The sequence below is a fragment of the Chelonoidis abingdonii genome, chromosome 26, assembly GCF_003597395.2.
Source record: "Chelonoidis abingdonii isolate Lonesome George chromosome 26, CheloAbing_2.0, whole genome shotgun sequence".
Lineage (NCBI taxonomy): Eukaryota > Metazoa > Chordata > Testudines > Testudinidae > Chelonoidis > Chelonoidis abingdonii.
The window spans coordinates 8,564,395-8,587,511 of record NC_133794.1 but is presented as its reverse complement, the minus strand read 5'-3'; the positions used below and the strand labels follow the sequence as shown (position 1 = coordinate 8,587,511).

The following is a 23,117-nucleotide window of genomic DNA, read 5'->3' as shown; positions in this document are numbered from 1 at the left end:
CGACCCGCCTGGGTGTTTTATAGTCCCTCCCCTTGTGGGGGTTGGAAGCCCTGGGGGGCAGGGGCCCAGCCCAGCGCCAAGCCCCTGGCTCTGACTGGGGCCCTGAGCCCACAGCAGGGTGTTGGGGGTGAGTCTTGCTGGGAGGGCAAAGTGGGGCCTGGTTCCCTGGGGCAGGGGGTGGGATGCAGGTGGCACACCCCAGAGGGGTTATCTGGAGAACAGACTTTCTGTGTGTCCCTGCACCCAAATGGCAAAGAGTTTACGTTGGGGCCCCCCCAACTTCCGCGTCCTCTGCTGCTTGGGGGCCCCCACTCACAGACAGCGTGGTGGGGATGTAGGGGAAGTGAGCTGCAACGGGGCCAGGGATTCCATGAAGCTCCAACTGCCCAATAAAGAGCAGATTAAATCGAGGCTGTGGGAAGAATTCCTTCGTCCCACTCCCTCTTGTGCTGCTAGGGTGTCTCGTTTTGTGCCACGACACTCTCTGCAGAGCACAGGGACTTCTACTAAAACAGCAAATAATTTGGTCCCATTTCCCTCTGATGATGGTAGCAGGGGCTGGTCAGTTATACTAGAGTCTGGGGGTTACTCCGGCTCTAACAATTAGCTGTGCGTATCTGTTGCAAGTGTTGGCATGAACAGAATTCGGATCCACATCTTGCCGTCAAGTCGGGGGCGTCTTACCCCTGTGCCAAGGCCCCAGGAACCCTTGTCGTGTGCTTTCAGTCACCGCCAGTGTTCCCAGCCTCGGCTGGAAGGGCAAGAGTTCTGCATTAAGCATATCCTTGAAGACAGGAATGCTCCCTTCAAACAATGCAGCTACATCTCCACTAAGAATGGGAAGAGGTGTCCAAATGCTGCTCCCAAAGCCGAGAAGAAGGATGGGTAGGTACCCACCACATCATGGTTACCGCTGTCTCTAGCTGGGGATAGAACTAAAGTGACCTGGAGGGAGTATCTTGTCAGGCGAAGGATCTGTCCCATGGCTAAGGCATAGTGCTAGGAGCTCTGAGTTTTATTCCTAGTTAGGCTGCTTTCTCATTGTGTGACCTTGAGGAAGTCACTTTGCCTCTCTGAGTCTCCCTTTAGCCATCTGCAAAGTGAGAACAGTAATCGTCTGGCAGAGGGATTAAGAATTCATTAATGCTTAAAAAGTGATTTGAGATCCTTGGGTGAAAGGTGCTGGAGAACTGTGTAGTGTTTATCGATGTGTTTGTTCCCTGGTGCTGGCATCACTGCAACAAAACTTTATCTTCAGTAGTCATAGCATCAGTTCTGAAATATCTACACCCTCTGAGATCACAAAGATTTGTATCCTCAGATCTTTGAGTGGGTCCTTGTGAGATAAAGATGTTCAGTCCTATACACGTGGGCCTCTCTGTATGGACATTAAAAATCCTTGGTCAGTTTTTTGAAAGAGTGAGGGCTTGCCCCCATATTCTTCACCCAAAATCCCTTCCCTCACCTCACTGCTAGGCCATTGCCACCTCCATGCCAGAGGTGACTGCATTTCAGTGGTTGTGCATGTAGTTTGTAAATTACATGGGGTCCTTTGGTAGTATAGGAACTACAGAAATGACTATCAGAGTTCCCTGAATTTATCATTGGCATCGGAGGAGTGGAGTGCATTCTACTCCTTTTCCAAGCCAAGTGTCGTGAACACTTCTCGCTCTGTTGCTGTATTTGCCTTGCTGGTTGGAAGCGGTGAATTCTGCGAGCCAGACAGCATTTTGTTTTGTCCTCTCAGTGTGTCGTTCTGTGCTGAGCATGCCCGCAGGAATGCTCTGGCACATCAAGCCCAGATGAAGAAATCCAACCCTGGACCCATGGGTGAGACTCTTCTTTGCCAGCTGAGCTCTTATGCGAAGATGGAGCTGGGCTCCCAGACTGCAGAGAGCAGCCGCAGTGAAGCTAGTAGAATTCTAGGTAAGAGCTTTGAATGAAATAGACAAGAAAAAAGAATTTGGGGGAAGCCTTCTTCTCTGGAGCTAAAATACAAGAGGAACCAGAAACAAAGTCACCCAATTTAATCCTGGAAAGGGAACAATCCCAAAGAATCTGGTAAAAACATGATGTCCCATGAGAGAGACTTTGCTCAGTGGGCCTGGATCCAGGACCCATACTTAAGTCACTTTGCTTTTCTGGACTTAGGTTTTCCCCTCCTGTAAAACATGGGACAACGCATCAGAGTGAAGTTGTGAAATTGAATTAGTAAACATCTGTTGAAGTGCTCCTCCTATTATCCTATCAGATGAATCCCCTTCCTTCTCCATCTTGCAGGTTCTGTGCCCTAGTTCTGTGGTTCTGAACCTTTCCAGAGTACTGTAACCCTTGCAGGAGTCTGATTTGTTTTGTGTACCCCCAAGTTCCACCTCACTTAAAAACGACTTGCTTACAATATCAGACAAAAATACAAAAAGTGTCACAACCACATTGTTACTGAATAATTGCTTATGTTCTCATTTTTACCACAGAAAATAAAATATTTATAAAATAAATCAATTGGAATATGAATATTAGACTTAAATTTCAGTGTATGGTACACAGAGCAGTATAAATAAGTCATTGGTCTGTATGAAATTGTAGTTTGTACTGACTTCATTAGTGCTTTTCATGTAGCCTATTGTAAAACTAGACAAATATCTAGATGAGTTGATGTACCCCCTGGAAGACCTCTGTGTACCCCTGCTTGAGAACCACTGCCTTAGTAAATGGACACAACTAGCTTCAGGAGGTGCAGCTTCTGTCCTGCAGGGTCAGCTCAGCAGGGAGTGGGCCAGCAGTCCTCAGGTTTCTTGGTAGGGGAGATGAGTATTCCATGGGAACTGTGTATTTTGACAGCCCAGATTTAATTAGTGACTTTCCCGTTCAAACCTTGGAGCTTACCCTGCTATTTGGGGGTTGGGATGTCTGTGATGTGACCTGTTTGTCTCTTGAAGAGCTTGGTTGTGCTTGAGTAACAGCCGCCTGGAAGTAGGGCTGAATGGCCTGCCTCTGTAATGGCTTCTTTCCTCTCAGACGAGGACAGCTGGAGCGATGGAGAACAAGAACCTGTGACAGTGGATCAGACGTGGCGAGGGGACCCGGATAGTGAAGCTGAAAGCATCGACAGCGATCAGGAGGACCCTCTGAAGTAAGACGTGTTGTGAATGCCTGTCAGTTGTATAGAATGGGAAGCTTGCTGCTGCAGGATAACAGTAATAATTTAGATCCTTGTTAAAAGACAGTTCTAGGAAGAAACATGGCATCTTCAGTAATGCTACAGCTAAAAACTACAAATGTTCTTTCTCGTGAGTTACACCATGTGCTGATTTCCAGATAGACTCAGGAAGAAACTCTTCCTGTGAGGTATGATTGAAAAGAAGCTGATGCCTTTTTTGTGTGACATATCTGGTGCTAGCCCTCATTGGAGAGTGGGTACTGGGCTAGGTGGGCCATTATTGGTCTGTTCTAGTCTGGCCAATGTGGTGATCAGTATTATGAAGGATGCAGAAGAAAATCCTGCATTGCTGCAGTGTGACTAAGTCAGTCTTGTATATCTCTAGAATTTAACCACCTCCGCTCCCCGCTCTTAGATTCCTACGCACTGGCTGGCTTGCAGGTCTCACTTATTGGTTAGACAGCTTCACCCTGCCAGATGTGCTGCTCTGGGCTACCACTTATCTGGTGGTATCTCAAGGCTATTGGCTAGCATCTATAAAGCACATATCTCATTGTCCATCACTTACTTGTGACCTATTGAATTTGGTCCCTGTTTGTTACAGACATGCTGGCGTGTACACAGCAGAGGAGGTGGCGTTGATCATGCGTGAGAAGCTGATCCGTTTGCAGTCATTGTACATAGACCAGTTCAAACGACTCCAGCACCTCCTGAAAGAGAAGAAGCGTCGATACTTGCACAGCCGCAAGGGGGAGCATGAAGCCATAGGCAAGTACTGCTCCAGGAAGCCACAGCTCTGTATTCCTCTGGCCACAGGGTACAGCACATGTAGAAGCCAGACACAGACCTTTGTTTCTTAGAGGCGATTTCAGTTCTTCTGTGTGCCTGAGGTGATGGTATTTGTGTTGTGTGTGGCTGGCCAAGTGCTTGAAGATTGGTCTCATGGTGGGTATGAAGGCTGCCCAATTTCTTTGCTGTTTGCAGTGTTGTGAGGAAACAAGCCTGCAAAACCTAAACTCTAAGAGAAAAATGATTTTCTGGATGGGATTTCCTGGTTTTGTGTTTTAATAAACAAAACGTTACGGTGTGTAAGTGCTTGTCTACACTAGAAAAGATTTGCCGGCATTGCTGTACCGGCAAACCCCCCTCATGTACATGCAGCTTATATTATACCTGTTTGGTAGGCAAAATAAGCTACACCAGTCAAAGCTCTTGATGCTGGTATAACTGAGTCCGCACTGAGGTTTTTGCTGGTATAGAAATGCCATAAAAAATCATCCTCCAAACTGTCGTTGCTGTACCACAAAAGTTTCTCCTGTAGACCTGGCCTCAGCGTGGGGGCTGAGGACTGGCAGAGGGGCCATGATCGGCAGAGAAGGCCTTGACCAGTGCTGCAGCTTCCTCAACCTGACCTAGAAAGCCTTTCCTATGAATCGGAAGGAACCTGGACCCTCAGATGCTCCTAGCACAGGGAAGAAGAGGAGGGAGCAACAGTTAAAGCTCTCTCTATTGGGAAGATAATGTGTTAAATGTATGAGAGAGAGTTATTTCCCTGACCAGCTCCACTCTCTGGGCCCTCGTTCTGTCTCCATCCCTGCTTTTTACATTCCAGGCAGATGGCACGCTCTGGTGTGTCCATCCCATGGCCTTCACTTTCCCTGATGGATTTCTTCTTCCAAACTTTGTTTAATTTCACATGCACACACCATTACACTTGTAAAAACCAAACATACAAAATGTATACTGATAAAACTTACGTGCTTATCGTTTACAAAAAGAAAACAGTGGAGAGAAGCAGGGGTGGCAGTGGGACATCCTAAGGTCTGCAGGAGAGGCGCTTACCTCCTGCCGACTTCCTGAGGTCTAGAAGATGATCTTTGGAGGCAGTTGTTTTTATAGTTCAGCTAGTGAAATATTGCGTCATATAGCCGGCTGTGCTGCAGAGCCGCATGAAGAATGCCTTCACTGTCATCTTCTCCATGGGTAACTTATCATGGAAAAATACATGATGTGACCCATTCTCTGACAAAAATAATAGACTATTATATGCAGCAATATTTTATAAACCGATAACTTGATGAAAAAGTCCATGACGAACAGGTAAATGCAAAGTTATAAACATTTACATCACAACATTTGCACATTAATAAACTTTTAAAATAGCCCATGTAGTCAACTTTGGAATAATCTATAAGACAAGTCAAATTGCAGTTATAATTGCAGAAATTCTTATGCTATAGTCCAAATACAGGTTTGACCCATCAACAGTGTCAGAAAGGGAGGAGCCCTTTAAAAATGCTTACAGACTAACCAAATGACTTAAAGCTTCCTTCTGTGCCCCTTGGAGTAAGTGGGAGGAGCTTGCTGGAGGCTGCACTGTGCTGTTCACTGCAGAGCTCAACACTACCACATTGTGGAGCTGTTCAATACCTCTCTAAGCAAGGAGTTGGAGGCCCCCCCATAGCCAGTTAAATGGTCTGGCTCCCTGCATAGGAAATCCATCCCCAGTCCTGTTTAGTAGCGAACAATGGAGTTATCTCTAAACAGAGGAGTGTCTGACTAGGACACTGTAGCAGTCTGGACAATGTGTAATGCTGATTACCTTCTGTCTGTATCTCCCAGGGAGCAGCCTTCTGACAGGCCCCGAGGGGCTTCTGGCCAAGGAGCGCGAGAGCCTGAAGCAACTGAAGTGTCTCCGACGCTATCGGCAGCGCTACGGCGTGGAGGCCCTGCTGCATCGCCAGCTGAAGGAGCGTCGGATGTTGGCAACTGAGGGTGCGGCCCAGCAGGTACTTCATGCTGTAGATACAGGGAATTCTGATCTCAGGCCTGTTTGGGTTCCAGATTCGATTAGCTCCCAGGTCTCCTCTCCCTCTCCTCCTTGTGCGGATCATTCCAGCAAGTTGTATGTAGTTCCAGCCCTGCCAGATTTTCCATTGTAAAGCCCTGTCCATGGGGACATGTACATCAGCTGTAAATACTCACTCCTGGCAGACGTGCAGCATATGAAACCTCAGCCAATGAGTGTGGAGTTCTGTTGGGGCTGCTTTTATTAAAGGCACAGGAGCACTTATAATGTAGGCCCAAAATGTAGATCTTGAGAATTATTCCCTTTAAAGAAAGGGGGTGGGCGAGAGGCTAATCTGAGTAGGAACAGATTTTTATCACTTGTCATTACATGGAAATTCTTTTTTTGTTGGAGTAGGAAGAGTTAAACATTCCTTGGGTGCCCAAATGCAGCCACCTTGTGTTGTGCAGGAGAAGCTGAAATTGAAATTGACTGAGGCAGTTGTTTCTGTATTACCATTTTGAAAAAAAAAAAGGCTACCTAAATGTTTAAATGAAATTAGAGGATGGGACTGATTTTAAACTCTCAGTGGAGTGGGTTCAGCCTTTCCATAATGACACCTCACTCCTCTGCCAAAAAAAGCAATCTGGGAATGGCAGGCTGGTTTGCAACCTCAGGCTGAGAATCCATGCACTAAGGCAAGGAAGTTCAGTATCTGCCTCAGAACTTGAACTCTTACTGACAACAAAGTCAACAAACAGCATACACCCCCATGGTGGAAGGTCGCTCTAATAGCTGAATGTGAGAGTCCCGTAAAGTGGCAGGTCTCTCTCCAGTCAGCAGCAGGGCAGTCCTCCTGTATCGCTCTGATCTGTTCTCTTGGGCTCCTTTGCAGGCACACACCACTCGTTCCAGCCAGCGGTGCTTGGCCTTTGTCGATGACATTCGATGTTCCAATCAGTCTCTCCCGATGACCAGACACTGCCTCACTCGTATCCTTTTATCCTCTTATCTGTAGTGAGCTGGACATGTGACTGTACTGGGGTGTTTTGATCCTCATTTCTATGGGCCCTGAATCAAGGCCATCGGTTTGCTGTAGCCGTTGGTTTCAAGCAGGAGCCCAGAGGAATGCCTTCCCATGGTCTGTTGGCTGTTCCAGAGCCTCTGACAGGGAACAGCCAATTCAGTTGGAAGCAACAAGCGAACCGTGGAAGATTACAAGACAGCCACAGGCTAATTTCCAGCTGTGTTAAACTAAGATGGAAGTAAATTGGTCTTTAACTCATGTAATGTAATCCTTGAAGAATCCTGGCTATGGATGCTGATAAACATCTAGAACAAGGAAGTATTGGGTGGAGCCTTTTGTGAGTTAAGAATAAATCTTAGCTCCACTGGGAATTGTCATGGATCCCTAGGTCTGCCCTGTCTGTCTTGGATTCCTTGGGAGGTGCTGTTTATTTAAGTGCACGTCCACACTGAACAGTGAGTCTCACTGTCTCCATGCCATGTTTGTCTGACTTCAGAGCAAGTCTGCTTGGCTTACGGGTAAAACGGTGGGCCAGCCCTGCAGATTCCCACTGGGTTCTTTCTAGCTCCTAGATCCCCACAGTAACAAGCCACATTTGGCCCCCAGTTACACCTGTAGGGGTTTACACTGAGGTAACTAGAGGTGGAATTCGGTGCTGCATTCAGAGCTTACTTTTAGCACTTGTTGCTGATGTGAGCCAGAGTAAACTCCAGCTCCCTCTCCTAGAGTTATGTTGGCTAAGTGGGGCTGGCAGCAGAGGAAATTATTAACTTTGTTTTGTCACTGAAGTCAGCAGATCTGAGTCTGATTACACACTGGGAACAGGTATGTGGGGCAGGAAATGGCCATTGTTTCTCTAGGATAAATACCATTAAAATGGCTTAACTCAGGAGACATTTGCAGCTGGCTAGCTCAGAGCAGTGCAGGCAACAAAAGGACTGCATAAAAATGTCTTCTTATGTCTGATTCATGTCTGCTATTTAGTGGAACAAACAAGATTTTACTTTGGTCAGTCCTGCTGAGCTGACAGTTATAGGAGAACCATCTGTAATCTCTTCTACTTCGTGCATCATTGATAGACTCCTTGGCTCTGTTTGGTTTTCAGGAAACTAGATTGTTGGTAATGATGTGTGAAACAGACAGAACCCAGCTGGATTCTCCTGTTCCAGGTGGGATTGGTGAGTTTGATAAATCATGTTTTGACCTGTAAACTAAGCATTTGATTTGGAGTCACTGAGAGATTAAAATCTGGAGCCTCACCTTGCTGTTTATACAGAGCCTCTTTTCTGATGGCATCTGATAAACCTAGGCTCTTCTGGTGTAGGCTCCATAGTGATTCCATTAGTCTGAATTACTAGCTTCTTTAAGTCTGGCCAGGGATCTTGTCTGTGTATTAAGAGATTCGTGTGTGTGTGTGTGTGTGTGTGCAAAAAATGAGTTAAAAGCTCTTTCAAGTCCTTTGCTTGGATTGGGAGTTCCCTGCCAGTTTGTGGTTTTACAATCTCTGTGTTTTTATTGTTTTTCTCTCCCTTGTTGCCATGCATAAAAAGAGACACTGTGAAAGTAACTATGCACAAAGACCCAGTAACGAGTTATTTTTGTGTGCCTCGACTTCGTGGGTGGGTCTGACTTGAAACACCTTAAACAAGTCCGATTTCTCCAAGAATGCTGAGCGCCCAGTCTCTGAAAATCCATTTAAGCACCCAAGTCACTAGTTGTTTGGGTTGGAGTGTTGTCATCTGCAAAGTAACAAATTGGGGGGAAATTGCTCTAATTTGCCACTTACCGTCCTCTCAGGAGTTCTCTGTAACAGTAATAGGCCACAAGTTACTGATGGGGGTGTGATTTTACATTTGGCAGGGTTCCTTTAAGTGGTCTTCAGACGGGATTGTTCTTGTTCTAGTTTCAGTAGTGAGCGAGTGGCAGTCCCCAGCTACTGTCTGCTGCTGAACAGCCTTAGAAGTAGGATGCCATTGGAGCTATGGTCTGTTTGTGATTAAAGGCAGGAAATCCCATTTATACTATTGGCAGGAATAGTTGTTCCTCGAGGCACTTTTAGGTACAGAAGGGATGAAAATCCAGAACTAAATTCCTAGATTTGGAAAAAGCTGTGTGCGTGCTGGTATAAACACTGAGATCCCTGCCGCATGGTAGATGTTACAGGTTGTGCAGATACTTATGATATTTGCAGTGGCGCATTACATTGCATTCATAACACTGCCCATCTGAGGGTCTGGATGGGAGCTTTACAAGCATTCAGCTGAGCCTCATAACCTGCCCACCAAGGTTGTCAATAATATCCCTGTTTTACAGCTGGGGGGCACGCATACTTGGCCAAGGTCTCTGAGCAACTGGGGACTAGATCCCTGGTCTCTCGAGTTTGTGCTTTGACCTCTGCTTTGTGTCTCAGGACAAAACACCTTTCGGTAGCAGGTTTCTCTGCCAGGCTCTGTGCGTTCCCCTTGACTGTGTTGTCCCAGATATTTGTCAGGACACCAATCAGACATTGTTTAAGCTGTGCCAAGGGTCGGAGGAAGCGCCCTGCGACAAGTCGGTTCCTGTAAGCCTCTCTGAGAGTCCCTGCTGCCCGCTTCATCTCCAGCTGCCGCCTCAGATGTACGTACCCGAGCAGGTGCTCTCTGTTCCAGAGGAGCTGGACGCTGCCCCTACGGATCTGTACTTGAGCACTGCTGAGCTCCAGCCCACCGAGAGCTTACCCCTGGAGTTTAGCGATGTAAGTTGGAGCAGCCACATGGTGCGCTGTAGTGCGGCGTGCAGGCATAATGTCCTCCAGTGAACAGAGGCGAAGAGCATTGCTGTCATCGTTAACACGTGTTAAAATATCATGTGGGGGAGGGGTGGGGCTATAGAGCAACAGATCCCAATGCCTTTGCAAACCACAGAACCAGGTATCGCTGAAAAGCGGCCATCTCTAGGGAAGAGAGCCAGCAGTGCCCTGCATGACATTGGGGTGTACAGGTAGTGAAGTCAGACCCCCTACCCTTAGGGAAAGAACCCTGGGATCTTTAGCCTCCACGCTGAACAAGCAGGACCTCTAGTTTTGAGGGACTCCTGAAAGGTCTGGTCTCAGAATACGGTGCCTAGGTATCGGTACCTGTGGTGGTATGGGTTTGCCTGCTCATCTAAGCTGTTATATTGAAACTGGACAAAGTTCTGAAAAGGGCAACAAAAATGATGAGGGGGATGGAACGGCTGCCATATGAGGAGAGATTAATAAGACTGGGACTCTTCAGCTTGGAAACAAGACCATTAAAGGAGGGGATATGATAGAGGGCTATAAAGTCATGACTGGTGTGGAGAAAATAAATAAGGAAATAGGGGTCACTAAATGAAATTACTAGGCAGCAGGTTTAAAACAAAAGAAAGTATTTTTTCACACAACACATAGTCAACCTGTGGAACTCTTTGCCAGAGGATGTTGTAAAGGCCAAGACCATAACAGGGTTCAGAAAAGAACTAGCTAAGTTCATGGAAGATAGGTCCGTCAATGGCTATTGGTCAGGAGGGACAGGAATGGTGTGCCTAGCCTCTGTTTGCCAGAAGCTGGGAATGGATGACAGGTCACATGATGATTCCCTCTGGGGCCCCTGGCATTGGCCACTGTTGGTAGACAGGACACTGGGCTAGGTGGACCTTTGGTCTGACCCAGTCTGGCCGTTCTTACGTTACAAGTAGGAACAGTGGGGTGAGCTGAGACTGGAGTTTAAGCCTCTCCTGCCACTTGCCTAGGGAGACCAGGTAGCAAGTATGAAAAATTGGGACTGGAGGGGTGCAATAGGCACCTATATAAGATAAAGCCCCCAATATCAGGACAGTCATGATAATATTGGAACATCTGGTCTCCCTGTACTTGCCTTTGGCTGGTACTTCAATCACTTCCTTGTTTTGTTTCTAATCATTGAAGAAAGAACCATCTCGTGTGAGATGTGAGAAGTCAGAGGGTTTGGGAAATGTTTCTTTTGGTGGGGTTTTAACCTGATTGCTCCTTTGCAACTGCTAGTCTATTTAAATCCGTACTTAGGGGCTTTTTTTAAAAGCGGCTTTTTGCATCTATCCCATAAAGGACACACAAGGGTTTTAATCCTTGGATTACTCGGATGTCCTGCATGCGAGTTAAGCCTCCATGTTGAAAAATCCTAATGAAATGTATTTAAACAAATATATTGCAGGTGCTCTGAACTCTCTTCTGAATGAGACATTTCTTGCTTTATAAATCAGATATTACCAAACTCTCTGCACACTTTATCCCACAGCAGACTTTTGGAATCAACTTAAAAATAGCTGGACAGGAGTGCTGAGCGAGCCTTCTTTAGCCATAGGGACCCTAGAAGCCATGGCATTAATATAGGAGGCCATATGCCACCGGTCCAGCGACTCGAAAGCCCCTGAGCGCTGAAGCTGCTTGTTAGGAACCTAAATCAGCTGTGGCTGCCATAAAGGCGTGAGCTGACAGCCGTGAAGGTCAACGGTGCCTTTCCATTGACTGCCATGGGCACTGGGTCAGTTTTCTTTGCCCTGGGGTTTGAGTTTTCTCATGGCAGAACTGGCCTGCTGGTGCGTGCAAGAACAGTCTTTCAGGGAGGAATTTTCTCAGGGCAGAAACGTGTTGGAGCTGGAGCTGTGACTTCTCTTAGCCTGTGCAGGACATTAATGGCTGTTCAGACAGGAATTCAGGAGCCTTGTCTCTCCTTCTGGCCTGGCTGTGGACTGCTTTGGAACAGCCCGACTAGCGTGTGTGATTCTCCATGCTCTTGAGATAACCATGGGTCTGCCTTGCTAGAAGCACACAAGTGATCAGAGACCCAGGGCACCTCGTACTGGAGTTCATTCTGTCAGAGGGATCCCAGGGGGAACCTTTCCACGCTCCTGCTTGAGAGGACTCAGGCCTTTGTCAGCATCCAGAGCCTCTGCATTTTATCTAGTGTAACGTGATCCTGTCAACATGTCCCTCTGCAGCAGGGCTGGCTCCAAGCACAAGCTCAGCAAGCAGGTGCTTGGGGCGGCACGTCGGGGTCTTCGGCGGCAATTTGGCGGCGGGTCCCTTGGTCCTTCTCAGAGGGAAGGACCTGCCACCAAATTGCCGCTGAAGAAGAAAGCGGCAAGGTGGAGCTGCCACCGATTGCGATCGTGGCTTTTTTTTTTTCCCCCCCCATCGCTTGGGGTGGCAAAAACCCTGGAGCCGGCCCTACTCTGCAGTCACCGACATTCCACCCTTCAAAGCCAAAACAAATACCCTCCCCTAACAATAGCCTCCAGCCAGTCCTGGCCCCCGTGTCAACATTCTCATCAGCACATCCAGCAGCCACGGTGGCAATATATTTGTGAGCATGGCAGAGTGGAGCAATAAAACCGAGGCGGGGGTAGGTAGATTTTGCAATGGTGCCTGTCCGGCACCCAGAGAGGGCTCTGCTGGAGTGTGATAATCTGGGTGGGGGCCCAGACCTGTTGCCCCCACCCCTTAGTTGGGTGCTCACCCCTTCCTGGTCATCCAGTTTGTGGGACGATGGTAGGTCATGCAGGGCTACAGATCTCTGGGTCCTCAGATGTGTCTTCAGTGGAAGTTCAGCATTTCCATCCCAGATTGAAATGCTGCTAGGAGGAGGCAGATTTCTTTACTGGCTCAGCATGCTCTGCATGCTGCACCCAGAATTCCAAACTCTTGGTTATCAGAGAAGGGAAGCCACAGACAAGCTGGGTTCTCTTCACACTGGCATGGTTTGGAGGAAGAGAGAAACTGATCTGAGAGTGAGTCTGGAATTCTTGGTGTCCCAGTGCATGCTGCTCCGACTTCCTCGCGCTTACGACAGGGCTGAACCATGTTGACATGGGCCGTTGTGGGGGAAGCTTGCCGTGCCACTGTCTTTGCCTGCCCTGCAGTCAGAGGATTCGGTCTTCAAGGCCAATAGTCACCCACCCCTAAAGGCCTCTAATAACATGGCCAAGTTTCGAGGAAGATCTTGAGGAGCTGGAATAGGATTGTCCCTGCCTCCCCTGCCCTCCATATGAAGCTGTGTTTTCTAGCAGCCTGATGGTCTTAGGAACTACTCCATATGGTAGCAGGGACTGCCTGGGCTTGGCCAGCTTAACTGCTCCCTTTGGATTCTCCCAGGGCTTTGAGACTCGCTTAGCCCTGCAATGGAGCTCTGGGTGCCCAGCATTCCTAAACTCAGGCCACCTGGTCTCTGCCCTGTGATATAAGTGGGTAATGTGGAAAGGGGGCCCATCTCGCTTCTGTACTCCACGAAGCACCTTGAAGCCTGCTGGTGGGTGTTTTCTCTTGCAGGACTTAGACGTGGTGGGAGATAGCATGCAGTGTCCCCCTTCCCCTCTGCTCTTTGAGTCCTCCGGGCCCCTGGAAGATCAGGCGATAAAAGATATTGCCGAGGCTGCTGTAGACATACTGGCCCATGAAGAACCTCCTCAGCCAGGCATCCCGACCCAGGCAACCCAGCTGGACAGAGGGAGCTCTTCTGGCCAAGCCGCCTTGCCAACTGTGGAGTCTCATGCAGAGCCACCCGCCCAGGTAGAGCCGGGGGATGCGCCTGGGGCTTCCAGCCATGAAGCAGGAGCAGAAAATCTCCCGATCCAGACAGTATTTCCCCTCCAGAACTCTGTAAGGAGTTGGACGATGGGGGGAGGTGCTACTGGGTCAGCTCTGTATTGGCCAAAGCTCCATGCGGCTACTCTCCCACTCCACCCAGCCATGTTACGCATGGACGATCACGTGTTTCCGGGCATTAGCTGATTGCCTGCAAGGGTCAGGAAGGAACCTTTCCCCTCCATGCGTCACTGTACAACTGAGCTGGTGCACTATTTGTGTGTGTTGGGGGGACAGACAGACAGGAGACATCTCTATCGCAGGCATTGGGGTGTGGTCTGCGCTGAAGGCCAGGTACCAGGCCAGTGGCCTAAGCTGCTGTGGAAAGTCCTGTCTCTCCAGTGTGGTGATTCCAAAGGAACGTTTACTCTGTAGTTGTCTTGTTTCTAACTTGCTCCTCCCAGGCATCTCGACACCGCCCCCTCCCCCCAAGTGACATCTGGTTCAGACACATCGCTCAGCCAGGAGATTGCTCAGGGGTTGGTGTTTTCTCTGGAGGTAGCCCCTGGAGCCCTTTTCCCTTCCCTCAGATTGCTGCTGCTTCAACAGCTGAAAGGGCTCTCTGGAAAACTGCTCCCAGTGCACCAGCCTGGGGCACTAGGGCCTAAGCTTAGGATTCAAGCTGGCGGTTCTGAAATGCCCCAGCAGCAGGCCCTGAATCAAGGCCATCGGTTTGCTGTAGCCATTGGTTTCAAGCAGGAGCCCAGAGGAATGCCATCCCGTGGTCTGTTGGCCGTTCCAGAGCCTCTGACAGGGAACAGCCAATTCAGTTGGAAGTAACAGTCTGCAAATGGAGGTCTCCACCAGGAGTGGGACAGAAGTGGGAGGGCTGCCGGACTGGAATTGCTTTGGAGCTCCCACCCTACTCTGACCTGGCTGCAGCGCCTTGTGGGTCCTATGCTGAATGCTGCTCGCATGCATGTGTGTGAACAATCCTGCTTAGGGCCTGGCTAGCAGTTCCAACGCAGTCAGGTGCTGGGATTGTGACTGTGGGTTTTCTGTCTTTAACAGAGTCACCTGCAGACTGGGGTGGGCAGGCCTGGATCAGAGGAAGACAGGAAGCTGGCAGATGCTGCAGTCTCCACCCGCTCACATGGAAGACTGGCAGCAGCCAATGGGAATCCAGAACCAGCCTTCATCAGCTGATGAGGTCTTGGATTGGAAGTCTTGGCCACCCTGAAACGCACCTGAGCATGAAATACACGTGGCTGATGGGAGTATGGTAACCCAACACTTCACCCTTCCACCCGAGAATTGCGGCCAGATCAGTGAAACCGGGGAATGGTGAAATGTCTGTCCAGAAGCTCACGTGACAGGTTCCAGCCTTCCTGTCAGTCCCTCCCCCTCACTCAGTTCTGGTTTCTTTTGGCGAAGTCTGCCAAAAGCACAGCTGGCTAGTGAGACTGTGTCATTCCCAGTCAGGGTAGAAGAGACGTAAAAAGGGTAGGCAGCTTGTGGGATGCATCCATGGAGAGGGGTAAATGAGCCAAACTGAAAGAGTTTTCCCAGGTGGGGCTGAACATTCTCGAGTCCACCTGTCAGGGGTGCATGTGCAAGCCAGAGGCTTGGCTTGTTCAGACTGTAGCACCTGTACTAAAGCAAGGTTCTCTCAGTCTGGTGCGCGACAGCTGTCATTCCTCTGGCACTGTAAGCCTGAAATTCTGCTCCTCACGCTAGCTTTAACCGACGGATGAGCCCGTAGGTGCTAATCGTGTGTAAAATAACAATGTATAAATGTGCTGTACAAAGTTTCCAGTTTGTAATCGGAAAGGGGAAATTTCCATTCCCCCCCCCCCCAAACAAAAACAGACAATAAAGACATCAGAAGAAAATGACTGTCCATGTTCCCGAGGTTTGTCGTCTCCTGCCTCTGCTCCCACACAGTGCATCGAGATCCTCCTGCGAAAGGTAAAACGGCTCGTAACGCTGTCAGGATCTAGGGGCCTCATTTAAATTCGGGTGGCGAGGGGGTTGATCCTTTGAGTGCTGAAGGAAAAGGGAAACTCCCCTGCTCTTTGGGGCTGTGTATATAAAGCAGAGCAGGAGCTCCAAGAGCAGATCCTCCTGCAGACCTGGGATACTCTGGCTAGTCTGGGAGCAGTTTCATTGTTCTTGAATACTGTGCGTGCACAAAAGATCATCAGAGGAGAGAGGGGAGGGAGGAAATGCAACTTCACGTCATCTTGGCCCCTGTGTAACTTGAGAGCAGCCAAAGGAGAGAGACTGCAAGGGCACAGCATCCTCTGTGTCGGGACCATGGGACGTGGGCCTCTGGGGAGTTTGTGGAATAAAAACCATGTGGCCACAAACCTCCCGAGTCTTGCCATGTCCGGTAAAAATACACACGGTCAGGTTTCACTCCCTCTTACAACGTGAAACCCCAAAAGAGCTGCTGCTGCTCTGTGGTTTGGTGAGAGCGGCGCCTGCGTAGCCCTGCCAGACTTTCCCATTACAAATCCCCCTAGCTCTGCCCATGAGGCCTCGGCCTGGGAGCCAGGGCTGGCGTTTTGTGTAATCTAACCGCACAAGCGACTCCTCAGCTAGAGGAATGGCAGGTTCGGCCCGTTTGAGGCTTTGATTTGATTTGTGTTCAATATTGAACTGTTGCTCTAGCAGTTCCAAAGCCCCGGGCAAGTCCTTTGTACGTCCCATATGGCTGGAGCCTGGCTCCCTTCCGGGCATGGCTGGGTTTTGCACATTAGCAACTAAGACTGCCCCTTCCTGCAAACAGCATAGCCAGAGTGCTGACTCCCAGTTCGCTCCATGGAGTCCGCATGCAGGACGGAGCCCTGGGCCTGCCAGTGAGGTCAGACAAAGCCCCCGGTGACTTGAGAGGAAGCAGGAGTGAGCCCTGCACTGAATGGCAAGGATGCTGCCTGCATGGCAACACAGAGTCTCAGGTTCCCTGGGGTAGGGCCTGCTTGGCAGTGCATGTGCCTCCCTGCCGGGTGCTTGCTTGTTGCCCTTGAAGGAGCTGTGCAAAGGGAGCTTGGGTTAAATGCAGCAACACCCGTGTGTCCCCTTGAACATTTTCCTTTCCCTCCTGCTCCCTTCCTCTGCTGTGTTCACTTAGCGGCGGTGCTTTGCCCTACGGAGATTCAGTAGCACCCCTCTGTTGTAATCACTCTGTGGATGCTGCTCTCTAACCTTCCACCACGCTCAGGAGAATTTGTGTTACTGCTCCTGGCCTTGTCAATGGACAGGGCTTGGGGTATTTAGTAGGTGTATGACAGTAGGTCCCAGCAGCCCCCGTCAGAGCCCGAGCCCCCATTGGGCTAGGCACAGTACCCCCAGAACACATGGCCCCTGCCCCGAGGAACTCCGTCTCCGTGGGGTGCTGAGCCTTTGCAGCTGTTCGGGCCCCCAGGGCGCGTTCTCCCCACCCCCCACACAGCAGCGAGGCGGGGCGGCCCATAGCCATAACAATGTTCCACATGGCTTGGCCGCTCTACCAGTCTGCTGCAGTGTTTCAAGGGAGGGCAGGCGCCTGGGGGGAGGATGGGTGTGGAAGGAGTAGGGGGCTGTCGCCCTTTCATGGTGCCCGTCTGCCCTATTTACAGGCTGCTACGCTGACTCCCCTTTGCCAAGCCACTAGAGCCCACTCCCCTCCTGGAGCAGGGCATGGACCCCAGGCAACCAGCCTAGCTCCATGTCTGTCCTGCCCCTTACACAGCCGGGCGGTGCTGGAGGGAGCCTGGATTCCAGGGATGTGGAAGGGAGGGTGGCTGAGCTGCCAGGAGAAGGAGTGGGGTCAGTGGCATCCATGGGGAGGCACTTGTAGGGTGAGTGGAGTGAACTGGCCGTGCCCTTGGTGCATGGTTGTCCAGAGGCTCCTCTCCTGGCCCATTATCAGCTGTCTGGAGAGCTGCGGGTGGGGGGAACCCCCCCGCTCCCCCTAGGGAAGAGCAGCCTGAGCTGCAGGCTTTGCTGTAAGGCACCTTGGCCTTCTCACTCCTGCTGGAGGCTCCAGCCAACTTGTCATGTGGGTTTTGCAAGCCACAGCTGGTTCTGCCTCCCAGCACCATGTGAGCTAGGGAAGGTTGTTCCGGGCCAGCTCCACAGCCCACACCACCACCTTGATTTCAGCAGAGCTGCATGCGTGCAAAGACCTAGCTGCACAGATGCAGGGTCTCAGGGACCTGTCTGCCAAGCACTAAAATGCAGCCACCGCTGGGGTGAAAGATGGCAGCTGTTCAACAGCACATGGCAGCGTTAGAGAAGCATAGGAGGGGAAGGGGAAGGCAGAATGTAGCTGCCTAAGTGAGAATTTGGCCGGATTCTGAAGCTAGCACCTCTTGAACGGCCCTGTTTGGTTGTGACTGTAGTTTGGTCTATCTCCTGAATGATGGCAGGCTCCCAGGCCGGAGCAATGGGGTCAGTGCTGGTTCTGAGGGGCCCAGGCCAAGCGATCTGCACAGCTCCCTGCAGCACCAAGCATTGCTCAGAGCTGTCTGCTCCTGACTGATTCCCCTTAGCTTGTGAAACACTGGTGCCTCTAGTTCCTTTAGCAAGCCATGTGCCAGGGCCTCCCCGCCTGGGACCATCTCCCCTCTGGCATCCTGAACCCTCAAAACAGGCTTTCTTGCTGGGACAGAGGCGTGGGGCTTTCAGCTGGGCCATGCAGCGTGGGCGTGATGGGTGCATCTTGCAGATAACCCCCAGGAGCCTTGATGTGAGTCTGACCCGCCTGGTGACCTGCCTGGCCGCCAGCTCCTTTGTCCCAGTCCTAGAGGGGGAAAGTACAGAGGTATGAAATCTGCCAACACACTGGCACATTGGGCTGTTGGAGACAAGAGGTGGCAGAGAAGGGAAACTTACCAGCGGGTTACAGGAAGGGATGCGCGTTGTAGCTGCCAGCATCCTTGCTGCGTCTGCGCCTGGCAAAGGTGAGACATCTCCTGGCGCTGCCAGCAGGCCCCTGAAACGGAGTCTTTGTCCGGGGGCCCTGCAGCTACTTGGCAGTGCCCGAGCCGATTTCCTTTTCTGGGCTCGTCGGTGAACAGTGCTGGCCTTGTGACGAAGCGGGGAGGCGACTGGCTCCACTCATGGGCCTCAGAGGGGTAAATCTGACACGCGTGTCAGAGACCAGGGCGGCATGAAGCAGCCTGGTTTGGCCTGTGCTTGCTGGAGCCATTAAGGCACCTCCAGTGGGCACAGAACCTAGACAAATGTCAGATACAGGAGTGTGGGCGGGAGGGGGGTTAACAGGGGATGGGGAGAGGAGCCCCAGGGGTCAGCATGCTGGTGCCACTGGCTGGAATGGAGTTGGGTGACAGAGGGGATGCGTGGGGATGGGGAGGTTCCTGGGGGCTGACTGGGGGTTGCCGTTGGGCCCCCTGGGTGGCCAGGCAGAGAGGATGTGGCTCACCTTGGCGCAGGCGAGGGGCCAGTGTTGCAGCTCTCCGAATAGCCACCCCTGGGGCAGAGTGGAAGCAACCTGCCCCCAAAGGGCCCCCTCCGCCCCACGTGTCCTGTGCGATCCCTCCCGGGCAGGCTAGAGGGGTCTAGGGGTCTGGGATCAGCGGCTGAGGCCCCCGGCCCCCATGTCCCCCCCCATCCCCCGCTCTGGGGTCCTGCCCCCCGCGGGCTTCGAACCAGCCCAGCCGTGCTCCCAAATGGGAAACATCTGGCGGGGAGCGCGGCTGGACCCGGCGCCGATTGGCTGCGGCGGGTCAGGCTGCTGGGGGGACTCCCCTCCCCGCCCCGAGCCGTGACATCACTTCGCTTTCCACCCGGAGTGGCCTCGCCAGGCAGGAGCCCGGGCTGAGCCCGTCCGGGGAGCGCGGCTCGGGCCCGGCGTGCGCCCCCCTGCAGTGCCGGTGGGTGAGTCCTGCAGCGAGCTCCGGGCTCGCTTAGCCGGGGCAGCCGCACGGGGGGGCTGCGGGCCGGACGCCCCCTCCCGGTGCCAATCCGGAGCCGCTCCGGGCAGCTGGCGCGCTGCGCCCCGAAGTCTCCAGCGAAGTTGTTTGGCCGCGTGCGCTGGGGGCTGGGGGGGGGGCGTTAAAACCAACTTTAATCTGCGTCTGCGTGTTCCGGGCTGGGGCGGAAGCTCGCCCCCCCGCCCCCAACAGACTGTCGGGGGTCGGGCCCCGCAGCCCACCGCCCCTTGGTGCAGCCCGGCCATTGCTGGCAGAAGCGGCCCTGCGGGCTCGCGGGGGCTGGCGCGTGTCCCCCGGGGCTGCGGCTCCCTGGTCCTGCAGGAGGAGGAAATCCGGGAGGGGGTCTAGCTCGGAGCCCCCTTCCCAGCTGCAGGGGCTCTTGGGAGGCTGCGTTGCAGGGTGAAGATGCCAGGTTGGCCTGGGGTGGGGGGCTCTGGAGCGTGTGCTCTGGCCACCCTGTTGGTGCCATGGACAAAGGCGACCTGTGCACTGGGAGGGTCTGTGAAACACCCCCAGAGCGACCCCCTCCATGGCTGCCTGAGACGGGAGGACAGGTAGGGTGAGGGTAGGGCCGGCAGCTGGAGCCAGGACTCCTGGGTTCTATTCCTGGCTCTGTCACTGGGTGTCCTTGGCAGGTCCCAGCCTTGCTCTCTGCCTCAGTTTCCCCATCTGTAAAAGTGGGATGATACTGACCTGCCTGACAGGGCTCCGAGTCTGCCTCTGAAGGGCCAGAGCTGGGCAGAGGGTTATTATTAAACTGCTGTCCCTGTGGCTGCTCACGCCAGCTGTGAATTCGGCCATCACCAGGGGGTGCTCTGTGCCCAGTCTCCGGCTGGGGCAGCGCGTTAACCTTCTCTCTGACCCCTCCTGTCCTGTGAGCTCCATCAAACTTTCCCTCCGGCACTTGGAGATTTTGGCCAATGTTTTCGAGACCGGGCCACTCACTTGTGCTTGAGCTTTCGACCTGAGCCACCCCAAGCTGGACTCCAAGGAGCACAGAACAGCTGGAGGTCCTGCTGCCTTTAGTGGGCGTTGTGGGTTACTCTGTGCTTCCAGCCCCTGGGTGACCCATGTGCACCCAACCAGGCCCTGCCCGTCACATCCAGTTGTGCTTCACTTCCCCCTCTCTGTGCAGCTCAGAGATGGCTCTGCTGCGTTCCCAGAAACCTGCCAGGCCATTGTATCGTTTTTTAAAACCAAGTGAGTCGCTGCACCCTGCCAGGGTCTAAGGAGCTGCTGTGTAGAACCCCAGCAAGTCGTGGCCCAGGTGACTTTAACTCTCTGTAACTGTCCTGTTTCCTTGTATCATCCTCTAACTCGTCACTGAGAGGTTAGCTCAGTATCTCGGCTCTGGAGCGAGCTCAGGCCATTGCTTGTTTTACACTTCCTCCCCGGAGCCTGTTCACATCTGGAAAGAGAGCTGTCGCCTGTGTTTAAAATCTCCTCGCCTGGGGGCCTGCCCAGTCCCAGCTCGCCCTGTGGCCGGGGCCAGCCAGTGTTTCATCACGTTGCTGAATCAGGCTCACACAGGGCCCGGCTACACGCCAATGGGAGCTTCCTGCACTGGGCGAGATGGGGCAGGATCCCTGCATGGGAGAGCAAAGCTGGCCCCGTGCACTCACACAAGACCTGAGTCCTTAGCCGAGGCTTCAGCACAGAGCGGGGACCCAATTAAACCTGAATGGAACAAGCCCAGATCACTGTGGGAGAACAACTCCCACCGGCTCTGGGGAGTGGGCAGGGAAAGCCAGTGACAAAGGAATTCTACAGTGGGACGTTCACTAGATCAGACCTGCCCCATCGAGTGTTTCAGTCGGCCGCCAAGCTCATTTCCTTGGCTACTCCGAATCGAGGGCTGGGGAGGGCTGGCAGGAGCCGGGGGCTCCTTGAACTAGCCCGGTTAACTAGCTGTGGTAATGGGGAGGGTGTGGCTAGCAGCAGAGGCTGCAGTGCCAGTCCGACAGGCCGTACAGTCAGTAACGGGGCTCTGGGGAGAAGCAAAAAGCGAGTGTTTGGCTGGGTTAGTTCAAGAGCCATGTCAGTTCTCAGAGCCATGTGGCCATTAGGCGGGTTGGGTTTGAGCCTCGGGCCACGGGCATGCTACGGTGCTGAGACGGCCACTGCAGCACCAGGAGGTGCTGTTCTGTTGAGCGCAGTGAATCCACCTCTGAGAGCCGTCAGCCTGGGGCTGAGTCGACCTAACCAGCGGATTTCGCAGCCCTGAGCAGTGTAGTGAGAGCGATCTGCTTAGAGCACCCGAGGGTTGTTGTTCGGGTGTGTCCCATGTTGGGTGGTTTGGGTTTTCTGTTGCTCTGTGTCTCTGGGGGTGTTTCTGGGCTGCAGGGTGTCAGTGTCCTGTGTTGTGGCGTGTGGTGATGGTTTCTGTGTCTGCACCCTCACTACCCCCTTAGCTCTCAGCGCGCGGCTGTGGGGCAAATGCAGCAGCACCAGCCTAACTGGCGCCTGCTCCCAGCTCTGCTGGAATTTGCTGGAGGGAGCTGGCTCCCTGCCCCGCTGCGGCTGCATGTTGGCACTTGCCGCCCCTTCCCCTCATCATGCCCTGACGAGGCCTCTGTGACGAAGTGGGAATGTTCCTGCTGTGTTCTCTGACTGCTGAGTGGGGAGTATTGACCTGGGAAGGTTGCAGGGGAGTTGGGATGGCCTGCACTGGGGAAGGGAGATCCCTGAGCAGATAACCTGAGAACCCAGGAGGGGGGTTGGAGGCCAGGTAACATCTCTGCCCATGAACCTGGACAAAGGACACAAAGGCAGGGAGAGCAGCTGGGGGGGAGGCTGAGTGAGAGGCTGGAGGGAGTTTCAGTTTGGAGCTGGCTGGGAAATGGAGAGGGGCGACCCGACCAACAGGGCTGTGGCCTCCCTGTGGCTCCCAGAAGGACCTAATTAAAGGGAGTCCTGTTGTCTGTACCGGCAAGGCCTATTTGGGACTGTGTTCCTGTCGTCTAAATAAACCTCCTATGTTACTGGCTGGCTGCGAGTCCTGGTGAATCGCAGGAAGCCGGGAGTGCAGGGCCCTGACTCCCCCACGCTCTGTGACAGTCTCACCGCCCGCTTTGTGGGGAGGGAATAGGGTGTTGTGTGGGCTCAGCTGTTGCTCCCGTCGTGGGCCTCGTGCCAGGGGCCAACCCAGCCCATCAGTGGGGCTCTGTAGTCAGGGCCAGTGCAACCTATTAGGTGACGTGGCGGTTGCCTAGGGCGCTAGCATTTGGGGGGCTGCATTTTAGGTCCTTCGGTGGCGACCGTGGCACCCGTATCTTTGGCTGCCCAGGTCGTCGTTGGCATTTAGGTGGAGGGATCTGGGACGGGGGGGTGCGGGGAGGGCCGCCTGGAGCAAGTAAGGGGAGAGGGCGGGACGCAGGGGAACTGCTCCCCGCCCCAGCTCATCTCTGCTCCGCCTCCTCCCCTGAGCACGTGGCCCTGCTCTGCTTCTCTCCCTCCCAAGCTTGCGGCACCAAAGAGCTGATTGCTGCCGCAGGCCTGGGAGGTGGGAGAAGTGGAGCGGTGATGGCGTGCTTGGGGAGGAGTTGGAGCAGAGGTGAGCTGAGGTAGGGAGCTGCCGCATGGCTCTGTGTGTGTGGGGTGCTCAGGGTGGAGGGGGGGAGCTGCAGTGGGGGGGGGCGCCTCAG

At 52.8% G+C, this 23,117-nt stretch overlaps 1 protein-coding gene and 2 non-coding genes across 5 annotated transcripts; all 3 read left to right on the top strand.

Annotated features, from left to right (window-relative positions):
* The first annotated feature begins 487 nt into the window (after positions 1 to 487).
* On the top strand, positions 488 to 15,426 carry KANSL2 (KAT8 regulatory NSL complex subunit 2). Of its 3 annotated transcripts, none has more exons than XM_032785622.2 (9): positions 488 to 885; positions 1,748 to 1,926; positions 3,019 to 3,133; positions 3,765 to 3,928; positions 5,783 to 5,949; positions 6,844 to 6,940; positions 9,456 to 9,709; positions 13,280 to 13,519; positions 14,606 to 15,426. In XM_032785622.2, exons 1-9 carry the CDS (start codon positions 635 to 637, stop codon positions 14,738 to 14,740), a joined length of 1,602 nt encoding a protein of 533 aa, XP_032641513.1. In that variant the 5' UTR covers positions 488 to 634; the 3' UTR covers positions 14,741 to 15,426. The 3 variants fall into 3 exon arrangements, with proteins under 3 accessions (XP_032641513.1, XP_074917245.1, XP_032641514.1); XM_075061144.1 differs by having other exon boundaries at positions 3,765 to 3,932; positions 5,787 to 5,949; XM_032785623.2 differs by lacking the exon at positions 13,280 to 13,519 and having other exon boundaries at positions 489 to 885.
* LOC116827827 (small nucleolar RNA SNORA2/SNORA34 family) lies at positions 7,014 to 7,150 on the top strand. The gene has a single exon (XR_004374393.1). It is a non-coding gene; the product is annotated as a small nucleolar RNA SNORA2/SNORA34 family (small nucleolar RNA).
* LOC116827828 (small nucleolar RNA SNORA2/SNORA34 family) lies at positions 14,243 to 14,379 on the top strand. Its single transcript, XR_004374394.1, has one exon. It is a non-coding gene; the product is annotated as a small nucleolar RNA SNORA2/SNORA34 family (small nucleolar RNA).
* Positions 15,427 to 23,117: the final 7,691 nt, after the last annotated feature.